Below are 13,696 nucleotides of genomic sequence, written 5' to 3' on the forward strand. Positions count from 1 at the left end.
CCAGCCCGCCCCGTCCCCCCAAAACAGTACTTCTGTCTTGTCAGGATTCAACCTCAATCCATTAGCCGCCATCCATCCTCCAACTGCCTCCAGACACTCACACAGGACTTTCACCGCCTTCACTGGTTCTGATGCTGACAACACACAACCTGAGCATAAAACTGGGGCTCACAGCATTCACACCCCAGATCTTTCTTCTCCATTAGTTGCAGCTTTGGATTCAGCACAGAACTAGCAGGTCCCTGTGTCTCTAGCGGCCAGCCTTCTTCCAGCTCAGCTCACCCCCACTCTCTCTGGCTATTGTTCTCCTTCCGAGCAGCTATGGGTACTTCTGGAGGGAAGACCCATCCAGTTGTCTGGAGGGCCCCATCACTTGGTTGTAGCATCTAACAAAGCAGTTTAACTTCACCCCCAGAGGTGCATTCCATTGTTTCTTGAGACAGACGGATGCCAACAACTTTTTTAAGCCATCTTGGCTGGTGGCCATGGCAACCTCCTATGGGAAATGGGGTGGGGTGGGGACCTTTCTCTATCCACTTTCGCCATGCCATGCACTTTTTTATATTTCGGTTTTGTTGCCTGGATCTCCATCCAAAGCTATAGTCCAGGGCCCCATTCTTTTGGGGGCCTCCTGAAAATTAAAGGAAAAAACCCTGGATGTACATTTCCAAAATATAAGATACAAAAACAAATAAAATGACTTCAGATTCCTATTAGGTGCATAAATTAAATAATAATAATAATAATAATAATAATAATAATAATAATAATAATTTATTTACCGTATTTTTTGCTCCATAAGACTCACTTTTTCCCTCCTAAAAAGTAAGGGGAAATGTCTGTGCGTCTTATGGAGCGAATGCAGGCTGCGCAGCTATCCCAGAAGCCAGAACAGCAAGAGGGATTGCTGCTTTCACTGCGCAGCAGTCCCTCTTGCTGTTCTGGTTTCTGAGATTCAGAATATTTTTTTTCTTGTTTTCCTCCTCCAAAAATTAGGTGCGTCTTGTGGTCTGGTGCGTCTTATAGTGCGAAAAATACGGTATACCCTGCCCTCCCCAACCAAGACCGGGCTCAGGGCAGCTAACACCAGCTATAAAAACAATTGATTAAAATACAACTTAAAAACAAGATTAAAATACAACATTAAGATGCAGCCTCATTTCAGAAGAAACTCAAATCAAAAACTTTTGGGGGATGAAAACGTCAAATAGCATATATTCAACACAAAAAACAGTGACAATTTGTTGTGGACAAAGGACAGCTGGACATATAAAGGGCCCCATTACCTTCAGTATCTTAGAGCCTCATCAAACCTAAATCTGGCCCTTCATTCCTCAAGTTTGCTGCCCCAAACCCCTTAGCAGGAGATGCTGTTGAAGCCCAGGCAACAACAGCAACAGCCCTATCAGGCTAAGGCTCCTCCCCAAAGTGTCAAGGGCTAAATTAGGCCATTCAAATATTTCCTTCAGCAGAAACACAGCAGCCATGCAATAAGGTGCAATGTGGAAATGAAACTGATTTGAGTGTGACTCTGCAGCTGCTGAGAGATGAGCCAGAAACTAGGCAGACTCAACTGCCCAGGTCACATGGACTCTTGCTCAGGTTCAGTACTTCCAATACGGGGCCTGACCTGCTCTACAGGGCTGTTGTCACCAGGTAATGCATAAAACTCTCCCCAGCTCTGTAAGGGTTAAGTATCATTATTAGCTAATGAGCTCCCTCTGCTGGAGGCTTGTGGATCAGGTTGTGGGTAAAAGGAGAAGATGGGAATTCAACGCAGTGCAAACGCATCTTACACAGGGGTTCTGTTCCAACAAGGGTTCTGTGTATACATGGAAAATGTGTACAGTGGTACTTCGGGTTACAGATGCTTCAGTTACAGATTCCGCTAACCCAGAAATAGTACCTCAGGTTAAGAACTTTGCTTCAGGGTGAGAACAGAAATCGTGCGGCGGCAGCAGGAGGCCCTATTAGCTAAAGTTGTGCTTCAGGTTAAGAACAGTTTCAGGTTAAGAATGGGCCTCCAGAACAAATTAAGTTCTTAACCCAAGGTACCACTGTACAGTGGTGCCTCGCAAGACGAAATTAATTCGTTCCGCAAGTTTTTTCTTCTTGCGAGTTTTTGTATTGCGAAGCAATCAATGCATTCCTATGGAGACCGTCCGGGGACAGAGGGGAAGCGCCGCGCGCCTTCCTCTCTGTCCCCGGACCTGTTTTATTTTTATTTTTTTAAAACATTTTTTATTGCTTTTTTAAAGATACAGAAAAAAGAATAAAGAGTGGTTATAAAAATAAAAAGATATAAATAGCAAATTTCCATATTCTTTTTCCATCTAACCTATAGGACTTCCCCACATCCTCCGAACCCTGCGTTCTCTGTCTTGTAAAGCATCAGCAATTTGTTAACTTATTTCAAAACTTATTGTAGCTTCCATTTTATCATGTTCCCTATTTTCAATTTTACTATCGCTCAATTCTTATATGTTTTATATTAAACACAATAAAGTTATTTCATTATTTTACCTCTGAATTTCTTGTGTCTTAATTTTCATTTCATTAACTTACATTTGCTGAAGCTAGAATTTCCTGAAAGGTGCATTTTTTTTTAACATTCATACAGCTTATAGTGTTTTTTCAAATAGTCCTTAAACTTTTCCCAGTCCTCCTCAGTTGTTTCTTCTCCCACGTCTCGGATTCTGCCGGTCATTTCAGCCAGTTCCATATAGTCCATCAACTGCAATTGCCATTCCTCCAGCGTGGGTAAATCTTGTGTCTTCCAGTATTTTGCAATCAGGATCCTTGCTGCTGTGGTAGCATACATGAAGAAGGTTCTGTCCTTCTTAAGCACTCTCTGGTCCACCATGCCCAGAAGGAAGGCCTCTGGTTTTTTAGGTAAGGTAAATCTCAATACCTTTTTTAGTTCATTATGGATCATTTCCCAGAAGGCCTTCACTTTCGGGCAGGTCCACCAGAGATGAAAGAATGTCCCTTCCACCTCTCCACATTTCCAACATTTGTTGTCAGACAGATGATATATCTTGGCTAACTTGACTGGGGTCATGTACCACCGGTATATCATTTTCATAATATTTTCCTTCAAGGCAGTGCATGCCGTGAATTTCAAACCGGTGTTCCATAACCTTTCCCAGTCTGCAAACATAATGTTATGCCCCACATCCTGAGCCCATTTTATCATAGCGGATTTAACTGTCTCATCCTGTGTATTCCACTTGAGCAGCAAGTTATACATTCTCGAAAGTAATTTACTTTTTGGCTCTAACAATTCAGTCTCTAGTTTCGATTTTTCCACCTGGAATCCAACTTTTTTATCTATTTTAAATACCTCTTGAATTTGCGCATAGTGCAACCAATCTCGTACCTTAGTTTTCAATTTCTCCAAGCTTAGCAACCTCCAATTGTCTCCAGTTTTTTCAATTATTTCCCAATATTTAGGCCAACGGGCCTCCATGTTGGGTCTCTTACGTGCCTTGGCCTCCACCGGTGAGAGCCACCTCGGAGTTTTACTCTCCAATAAGTCTTTGTATTTTATCCAGACCCTCCAGATTGCTCTTCTGACAATATGGTTTTTAAACAATTTGTGCACTTTAACCTTGTCATACCACAAATATGCATGCCACCCAAACGCATTGTCAAACCCTTCCAGATCCAGGACGTCAGTGTTCTCCAATAAAATCCAATCTTTCAGCCAGCAGAAGGCTGCAGATTCATAATATAGCCTCAAGTCTGGCAGGGCAAATCCCCCTCTTTCTTTCGCATCAGTTAGTATTTTAAACTTTATTCGGGGCTTTTTGCCCTGCCAAACAAACTGTTTTAAAGCAAGGGGCAGCGGGGAGGTTCAGAACCCCTGGCCGGCAGGGAGGGAGGGAGGGAGAGGAGCTGCTTCCTTTGAAACCCGGGGAATTTAAGAGACATCATCAATAAGGGACAGCAGCGGGACACGGCGCTGGGATAAGGGACTTTCCCGCCAAATAAAGGACGGTTGACAGCTATGCATCTGAGCTGCAAGTGAAGTTTCCAAACAGTCCAAATGCTTGTTGAGTCATTGATCAACCACACACACAACTGTGATAACGGAGGCAGGAGAGAGAAAGTGAGACGCAGGCACCCTTGGCCTGCTTTGACTCATTTGCACTCTGTGTTTCTTTTGTAAGCTCAGAGTTCATTTTTTGTCTTATTAAGTAAGGTGGAATTAACGTATTTTCTCCTTCCTCTGATACTCGGCATTTGAAGTTCATTGCCTTTGTCATGATCAGCCTTTTGGCTGAAAAGGCTGCAGGAAGAACAAATGGCGACAGGATGAGCCACCACCCAGCTTTTGTGAAGCGGGAGCTTCGTTGATCTGTCTCACAAAGCCCCAATCAAGGCGAGACACCAGAGATCCATAATCAGGTCTTTTCCTTTAAAGAAAAGAAACCTTCCAGAGAAGAACCATTTTCTGATCTAAACCTCCCAGAGGTTTGAAGCTGTTTCATCTGCTGGAGAAAACACTCTTTATTTCCCAGAAGCACAAATGTCTGCAAGGGGGGTGAGGTGGAAAATATTGCAGCAGAAAGGGCTGGTGTTGTTGTTTTTAAGAACATAAAAAAAGTCTTCTGGATCAGGCCAATGGCCCATTTAATCCAGCATCTTGTTTTCACAGTGGCCTGTTGCAAACTCACAAGCAGGATTCAAGCACAAGGGCAACTCCCCCCACCTGAGAGATTCAGAACAACTAGTATTCAGAAGCCTCTGACTGTGGAGGCAGAGCAAAGCCATCAATAGCCCTCCCCTCCAAGAATTCATCTTTTAAAGCCATTTAGGTTGGTCCTATGGGAGCAAGTTCTATAGTTGAGCTATGGAAGGGCTTTATCTCTCTTGAATCTTCCAGCATTCCAAGGATTTTCTATGGTGGAGCAGAGTGCAGCTATAACAAAGGCGGCATTTTTTCATCTCTGCCAAGCTAAGCAGTTGGCTCCTTACCTCTCTCGCCCTGACCTAGCCACGTGATCCACGCGACGGTCACCTCCAAACTGGATTATTGTAACCCGCTCTACGTGGGGCTGCCCTTGAGACTGACCCAGAAACTCCAGCGGGTGCAGAATGCCGCAGCGAGACTCCTTACGGGGTCCTCGCTGCGGGATCACATTCACCCGGTGCTATACCAGCTGCACTGGCTCTCGGTGGAGTACAGGATCAGGTTTAAGGGGCTGGTTTTGACCTTTAAAGCCCTATAGGACCTTGGACCCTCATATCTACAGGACCGCCTCTCCTGGTATGTCCCATGGAGGACCTTACGGTCTTCAAATAAAAACACCTTGAAGGTCCCAAGCCACAGGGAGGTTAGGCTGGCCTCAACCAGAGCCAGGGCTTTTTCGGCCGTGGCCCCGATCTGGTGGAACGCTCTGTTGCAAGAGACTAGGGCCCCGCGGGACTTGACATCTTTCCGCAGGGCCTGCAAGACAGAGCTGTTCCACCAGGCCTTTGGCCAAGGCACAGCCTGACCCCCTCCTTTGGTAATCCTCACAGAACTCTAGCCAAGTGGTTGCCATTAATTTGATTCTGAATTGATTTTAGAATTTATTTGAATTAATTGACTGTGATTTTATGTAAACTGTGCTATTTTTACTGTTGTTAGCTATTTTTACTGTCTGAGCCCAGCTTTGGCTGGGGAGGGCGGGATATGAATAAATTATTATTATTATTATTATTATTATTATTATTATTATTATTATTATTATAAGTCAGAGCTTTCAAAATATAAAATAAAAACAAAGTATCCGAAATTTATAGGATATAACAAAAACTAATCTGTATAAAACTGTGCCACTCAAAGGTCAGTTACTGAGCCTCTCTGAGGTCTGCACTCTTAGCACGGGGTACGCAATGTGTGGCCCTTGGGCTGGATGCGGCCCACGAAGACCTTTTTACCGGCCCACAAACCGCCCCCAAACCGAGCCACCAGCTTGGCGAGTCCCCCCCCCCCCGTGCTGCATTAAATCAGTGCAGCGCGGTGCGGGGACTCAACAAGCAGTGCTGGAAATCGCATCTGCGCATGTGCAGATACCAGAAATCGCGTCTGAGCATGTCCACACACCAAAAATTGTTTCTGCCCAGGCGCAATTTTCGGTGTCTGGGCATGTGCAGAAGTGATTTCTGGCGCTGCAGACATGCGCAAACGCGATTTCTAGCATCGTGCTGCGCCAGTCTGGCCCACGGGCAATCTCCATGGGAGTGATCCGGCGTATGGCCAGTAAACCTTGCCCACCCCTGCTCTAGCAGCTGCTTAGCTGGTCTAAGGTTAGCACCCCGGTTCTGCACGAAGTCCATCTCTCCAAACAAGTTGCTCAAGAACTGTGGTTCTTTTTTTCTTCTTTTTTCAAATTCAAAATCCATATTTGTTTTCTAACATAAGTCTGTTACATAGATTACCTAAATTAAAATATACATGATTACTCTAGGCTTCCCTTTGCTATATGTAAATACATCGCAGTTAAGAAGTTTATATTATAAATAATATTATAGATTCCCACATGCCCCCCACTCCCCTTCACCCATGCGTGATCTCAGTATTTTATTTCTTCCATCTTATTGTGTTGCTATAATTTAATAATTATTCAATTGTTTCTATTGTTATTTTCTTGCTTACCCCTGCACGTTTTACACATTTTCTATTAATATTTCAATTCCGGAATAATATTTTTTCACGTATTCCTTCACTCCATCCACTTTTTGATTATTCTCTGATTTGAGGGACATCTAATAATTGCTGTCAATTTTGCCATTTCTACAAATTCGCAGAGTTTGTTTTGCCATTCTAATACAGTGGTACCTCAGGTTAAGAACGTAATTCGTTCTGGAGGTCTGTTCTTAACCTAAAACTGTTCTTAACCTGAGGTGCCACTTTAGCTAATGGGGCCTCCTGCTGCCACTACGTGATTTTTGTTCTCATCCTGAAGAAAAGTTCTTAACACGAGGTACTATTTCTGGGTTAGCGGAGTCTGTAACCTGAAGCGTCTGTAACCTGAAATGTCTGTAACCCGAGGTACCACTGTACTGTGGTTCTTTGTGCAGCAGGAAATCTCAACCTGTGGGCTGCCTTCTGGACTGCTTTGATGCCCCCCAGCCCACCGCTGATTCCAAAAGAACGGACAGCGAAAACAATGGAGGAACGAATGCAAATAGGCTTGCAACAGATGCTTAGCTACAAGCTGGAGAACTTACAGATGTAAGAGCAAGTTCATAAGAGAGCTGCAAAATGTGCACCTCATATTTCAGTTTGAGAGGAAACTGCAGGTAACCTGCACATGCCTTGATGGCATTTTCTGCACACTGAAAAAAAACGGCTCAGGCACGAAATGTCGGCTTCAGGCCATTTCCGGGTGCTTCCTGTCGCAGGCTCTCAAAACACAAGCAGGAAGAAGCAGCGCTTGATGTTTTCAAGGCGCTCAGCAAAAAACCTTAGTGCTGGAAACATCTGCTATTTTGTGAAACCTTTTCTCGGTTTATTTCGTGATGACCTTCTCCACGGCAAGAGAAGCAGAGAGAACGTGCTAAATGGCACGATGGTTGGTGCCATTACTCAGAATAAAGTGCCCCTGGATTTAGCACAGCTGAAGTGGGTTTATTGATTGCAGCGTTCGAAGGAGACAGACTTACTTGTTTTGCGCACCCTGCTGCTATATCATCACCCCTCGTGCATCTCCTGTGCTTTGGGGGGGGGGGACACTTGGTTTGGTCACATTTAGAAGCTTGCCGTATTTTTTGCTCTATAAGACTCACTTTTTCCCTCCTAAAAAGTAAGGGGAAATGTGTGTGCGTCTTATGGAGCGAATGCAGGCTGCGCAGCTATCCCAGAAGCCAGAACAGCAAGAGGGATTGCTGCTTTCACTGCACAGTGATCCCTCTTGCTGTTCTGGCTTCTGAGATTCAGAATATTTTTTTTCTTGTTTTCCTCCTTCAAAAACTAGGTGCGTCTTGTGGTCTGGTGCGTCTTATAGTGCGGAAAATACGGTAGACAGAATGGCAGAAAATCTGAACGTTTGACAGCACTAATGCAGAAGAATGTTTTGCTCCACAGTGTAAGGTAAAGGTAAAGGGACCCCTGACCATTAGGTCCAGTCGTGGACGACTCTGGGGTTGCGACGCTCATCTCGCTTTATTGGCTGAGGGAGCCAGCGTACATCTTCCGGGTCATGTGGCCAGCAGGACTAAGCCGCTTCTGGCGAACCAGAGCAGCGCACGGAAATGCCGTTTACCTTCCTGCCGGAGTGGTACCTATTGATCTACTTGCACTTTGACATGCTTTTGAACTGCTAGGTTGGCAGGAGCTGGGACCGAGCAACGGGAGCTCATCCCGTCGCGGGGATTCGAACCGCCGACCTTCTGATCGGCAAGTCCTAGGCTCTGTGGTTCAACCCACAGCACCACCCGTGTCCCTGCTCCACAGTGTGCCCACCTCCAAAAAGAGATGGTTCGTGCAAAGCAAGTAGCAAAGGTAGACACTCTCTTGGGGTGCCAACTTGAATAAAATATTGGGGGGACAGGTAAGCCCCACCCAACATAATCAATCACATGACATGGTGCACACACACCATTTGAATGGCAATGCTCATCAACTTGAGGAGGCAGCCCCCTCAAATATTTTATTGGGGGGACCAAAGCTCCCTTGGCCCCTAGGATTTGGCTCCGGGGCACCTTCTTCCACCTTGGAAAGAGCACAGGACACAGGTAGACCAGCCCCAAATATGGCCCGTTGCCGCCATGGCTACAAGCTGTTGCAGCAGGTCCTGCATTTCAACTCACAGAAGCAGCAGATCTGAGAGTGTCAGGTGCTGAGGACAGATGGGAGATGGGGCGGCTACTTTCACACCCCAATTATGAGGACCTAGAGCCCACCTGTGTGAAGAGAGAGAGAGAGAGAGAGACCAGGGAGCAGCAGGAGGGAGAAGTATGTGCTTTAGGACCTTGCTGCTGCAAGATCTTCTCCCTTCCCTCAGCAGCTTATTCAAGTGATACCAACAGACATGCAAATATTTTTCTCTTGCAGAACTGCTGTGGTTAATCCTTCTGCCCGGGGTCCCTATATTCACAGAGGCCCTGGGGACAAACATTTGCTCCCTCTGTTCAGAAGCTGTGAGGTGGCCAGAAGGACAGGTGAAACTGAGGAATAATGACATGATGTAGTCGAGCACGGAGTGGCAAAGTTTGGGGGGAAGAGCTCAAAGAGGAGGACAGAACTTCAGAGTACAGAAACTTCATCCCTTGAGTGATCACTGCCTGTTCATTTGCAGAATCAAAAGGGTGAAAAATCCAACTTCCTCCTTCTTATATATAAAAAAAGAATTAAAAGCTGAAACGCTGACACTGCATCAGATCATAAGATGCGTAGAAAAGGCAAGCAACGTGTCTGAGTTAAGGAGGCAAGCTAATCTGGAAATCTTTTTGTAGACGTGGCCCCTGGGCCCAAAACGGCCTGGGGGAAATGCTGTGCAGAGGTTTGTAAACAGCAACAACAGTCCGCCTTTGGCTAAAAGGGGGAGCTTCACTTCCAAGTTCTCACGAAACCCAAGCAGTCCTTGATACACACAAGAGATTAAGGAAACAAGAGCAGCAAGAGCGTTGGACAAGGGTTCAAATCCCCATTCAGCCAGGAAGCTCATTGGGTGACCTTGGGCCAGTCATTCTGCCTCAGCCTGGCTCCCTTGCAAGGTTGTTGAGAGGACAAAATGAGGGAGGACCATCTAGAAATGTAGTCAAGAAAAAACAGCCCTACCTATTTTAGACATGTCCATCTTCAGGTTGAGATCCCAATTCCGTGGCAGCTTCAGAGACATTCCAATTCCAGCGGCGGGAAAGTCTGCGCAACTGTGTCTGAACTGCGGGTCTGAATTTCCTCCACAGATTGTGCGTGCGTGCTATATATATATTTAATTTCCTTCTGGGCTTACTTGAAAGAAGAAAAAAAGTCTCGGTTGACGTTGGTTTGCCAACAACTTCCTGTGATCTTCTGTGAGAAACCCAAAGGACTTCTCTTTTTTTATTTTCCAGTTCAGTCTCTTCAATTTCCAGGTGCAATGCAAATATCAGTTTATTTCTAACCTGAACCCCCCCCCCCATCCCTCCAAGGACTTTGGAGAGCACCTGAGCTCTAGCTGCATTTAGCTCCCTACTAACGTGCAAACGTGGAGTAAGACTGGCACATGCACACACCCTGAAACAGTTTGCAGGCTTGGTTCATGGAGCTACATGGGCGCTGCTGTGTTAGTGCATTTGAGGAAGTGGGGGCTGCAGCTTGTACATCACTCATGCGCTGGGGGGTGGGCAGTGCCGGGTTTACTATAGCTATAGCTAAACAAGCTATAGCTTAGGGCCCCTCTCTCTTGGGGGCCCCCAAAAAAATTAAAGGAAAAAAACCTAGATGTACATTTCCAATATATAAGATAAAAAACAAATAAAATAAAACCTACATACAGCAAGTGTTTTGTGTTGTGTAAGCTCCTATGAGGGGACGCGGGTGGCGCTGTGGTCTAAACCACAGAGCCTAGGGCTTGCTGATCAGAAGGTTGGTGGTTCGAATCCCTGCGACGGGGTGAGCTCCCATTGTTCAGTCCCAGCTCCTGCCAACCTAGCAGTTCGAAAGCACATCAAGCTGCAAGTAGATAGGTACCGCTCCGGCGGAAAGGTAAACAGCATTACCATGCGCTGCTCTGGTTCGCCAGAAGCGGCTTAGTCATGCTGGCCACATGACCCGGAAAAACTGTCTGCGGACAAATGCCGGCTCCTTCTGCCTGTAAACAAGATGAGTGCCACAACACCAGAGTCGTCCGCGACTGGACTTAACTGTCAGGGGTCCTTTACCTTTACCTTTAGGCTCCTATGATGTAAGTAATGGGCCCTGCCTGCTAGCCTGCTCCCTAAAATATCACTGGTTTGCTCATTTCTATATATAGGGTGCCTACATTCTGCATGTACAAATGGCTTTAGATATCTATTAGGTCCATAAATTACTATATAGCATATATTCAACACAAAAAACAGTGGCAATTTGTTGTTGACAAAGGACAGCGGGACATATAAAGGATCCCATTACCTTCAGTAACTTAGGTCCTCATCAAACCTATATTTGGCCCTGAGGGTGGGGGGTGGGGAGATTACAACCAGAAAGTATTACGGGTTTTGTGTGTGCAAATCAGCTCATGATTCTGGGTAACGTCTGGCAACATGCCGCAAGCGTGGCATCGCCTTTAGACCAGGCTGTGAACAATGCTACAAATTTGCATTATCAAAAATGTACAAATTGCTTTTGGAAGGGTATAAAAAGGATGAAGAAATTAAGGCAGTGATGATATACTGGGCTAGAGATTTTGGTTATAATATACAACTTTCATCTTGGGAAAAGTTATGGAAACAGGACATAAAGTTTACTGCGTGCTGTTCGTTGAAGGAAAATGATATGAAAATTATGTGTCATTGGTATCCAACACCAACTGAAATTGTGAAAATGTATAAAACTAGTTCAAATTTGTGTTGGAAATGTAAAGGGAACAAGGGTACTCTTTACCATATGTGGTGGACATATACATCAGTAAAGGCTGTCTGGGAAATGATATTTAATGAACTAAAGAAAATCTTTAAAAACACATTTGTTAAAAAACCAGAAGCCTTTCTACTAGGTATAATAGGTGAAGAGCTACCAAGAGAAGATAAAAGACTTTTTATGTATGGAACGATGGCAGCGAGAATGCTTCTAGCCCAAAGAAGGAGAACTACCAACAAAAGAATGGCAGACTAAACTGATGGAGTATGCAGGGATGGCAAAACTGAGGGGGAAGGTCAGAAACCAGGAAGATCAAGTATTCCTAAAAGACTGGAGTAAATTTTCCACATATTTAAAAGACTACTGTAAACAGTTAAACCTTTGGCAGGGATGTAATGACACTTGTAATGTGGAATCAACTATGATAACTGTGGATATATAATAGATGGATAAGGGTAAAAGATGCAGAATATTTTATTTTAAACACGGAACCCATAGAGGGAGGGAAGGAGCTCCGAAGGTTTGAATGAATCTTTTTTATTTTAATGTTTGAAATGGCTAAAGTTAAAATGTGTAAAATTATGTATAACAAAAAAAAAAAAAATTATACATACCATATTTTTCCGTGTATAAGACTAGGTTTTCCCCCTAAAAAATAATGTCAAAAATTTGTTGTTGTTTAGTCGCTTAGTCATGTCCGACTCTTCGCAACCCCATGGACCAGAGCACGCCAGGCCCTCCTGTCTTCCACTGCCTCCCGCAGTTTGGTCAGACTCATGCTGGTAGCTTCGAGAACACTGTCCAACCATCTCGTCCTCTGTCGTCCCCTTCTCCTTGTGCCCTCCATCTTTCCCAACATCAGAGTCTTTTCTAGGGAGTCTTCTCTTCTCATGAGGTGGCCAAAGTAGCTTCAGGATCTGTCCTTCCAGTGAGCACTCAGGGCTGATTTCCTTAAGAATGGAGAGGTTTGATCTTCTTGCAGTCCATGGGACTCTCACAGTGTTCCATGAGGTCAGCCTCCCCAGACATTTTGGACTCCCCAACAGCGCCCCCAACCAGCACAACCACCTGCTGTTGTACAGTACAATCACATCTTAACAGGCATTTAATATAGTGACAATCAGTCATATAGTGTATGTGTAGTGACAGGCAATCATATAGTATATATGAATTGATTTTAGAATGAATTGATTTTTAGAATGTATTTCAATTAATTGATTGTGATTTTATGTAAACTGTGTTATTTTTGCTGTTGTTAGCCGCTCTGAGCCCGGTTTTGGCTGGGGAGGGCGGGATATAAATAAATTATTATTATTATTATTATTATTATTATTATTATTATTATTATTATTTCTGTATTTGGTACAAAGTTGTAAGTGGGGTGGGGGAGGGGAGGGGAGGGGGGTTAAATATGCTCTCTGTTCCAGTTTTTGAAAACGCAAAAAAAAAATTAAAAAAACAAAAAATAGAATAGAATAAAACGAACCCTTCTGCTTGGCATAAATAACTGCACGCACACGCACACAAACAGTTTAGATACATTTTTATTTAACAATATTACCGTATATAAATAGGATAAAATACCTTTATATAATATTTCACATTCTGACAGTCAAATGAACCCAAAAGTAACAGAGGCAAGCCTACAAGTGTCTGCAAGAAAACAAAACCCAAAAAGAAACCAACCACCAACATTCCCCCTGTAAAAGACAAAAGCACAGAGAAATAAAGCAGAGGATTTGTGGAAGGGATAAGCACATCCGCATCAGAAGAAGAAAAACAGGAGGGGAGAGTCTGTGAGTGCAGAAAGATGTCAGCGGGGCATCAAAGGGGTTCACAAGTTCTCGTTGACACAGACATGCCGATGAGCACAATGGTTGTATTGCCACCTTTAGATATTGTGAATGCGGGACTTTTCTGTTAATGTAAGCTACCCCTCCAAACATACAGAGCTGTTAGCAGAAAGAATTGGGGAGGGAGGGACTGAGAAAGGTTGGAAAGGGATGGCGAAGAGTCTGCTTTGGCGCTTGGGAAGTCTGTTGTCTAGAGGCAGTTAAGGATTCCTTCTGGGAGCCCTTGCTAGCAAGTGGGGCAAGGAGTCCCCCTCAGATACATGTGGCAGAGCACCCCAAAATATATGCCCTGGGACCCCCTCTTTGA

General features: G+C 44.5%; 2 protein-coding genes across 2 annotated transcripts in view; both read right to left on the bottom strand.

The window, feature by feature from the left end:
- ARHGAP25 (Rho GTPase activating protein 25) overlaps positions 1–10,300 on the bottom strand; it is a 36,740-nt gene extending 26,440 nt beyond the window's left edge. Inside the window, exon 1 of the mRNA XM_083753257.1 lies at positions 9,773–10,300. Coding sequence (XP_083609383.1) covers positions 9,773–9,833 — 61 coding nt within the window. The 5' untranslated portion in view covers positions 9,834–10,300. The remainder of the gene's footprint in view (positions 1–9,772) is intronic.
- A 2,762-nt stretch (positions 10,301–13,062) lies between these two features.
- The window catches only part of CDS2 (CDP-diacylglycerol synthase 2), a 47,163-nt gene continuing 46,529 nt past the window's right edge, over positions 13,063–13,696 (bottom strand). Inside the window, exon 14 of the mRNA XM_083753313.1 lies at positions 13,063–13,696. This exon is cut by the window's right edge and continues 1,053 nt beyond it. The gene's annotated coding sequence lies outside the window, so the exon portion shown is untranslated.

The sequence above is a fragment of the Podarcis gaigeae genome (genome assembly GCF_964106915.1).
Source record: "Podarcis gaigeae genome assembly, chromosome: 8".
Taxonomy (NCBI): domain Eukaryota; kingdom Metazoa; phylum Chordata; class Lepidosauria; order Squamata; family Lacertidae; genus Podarcis; species Podarcis gaigeae.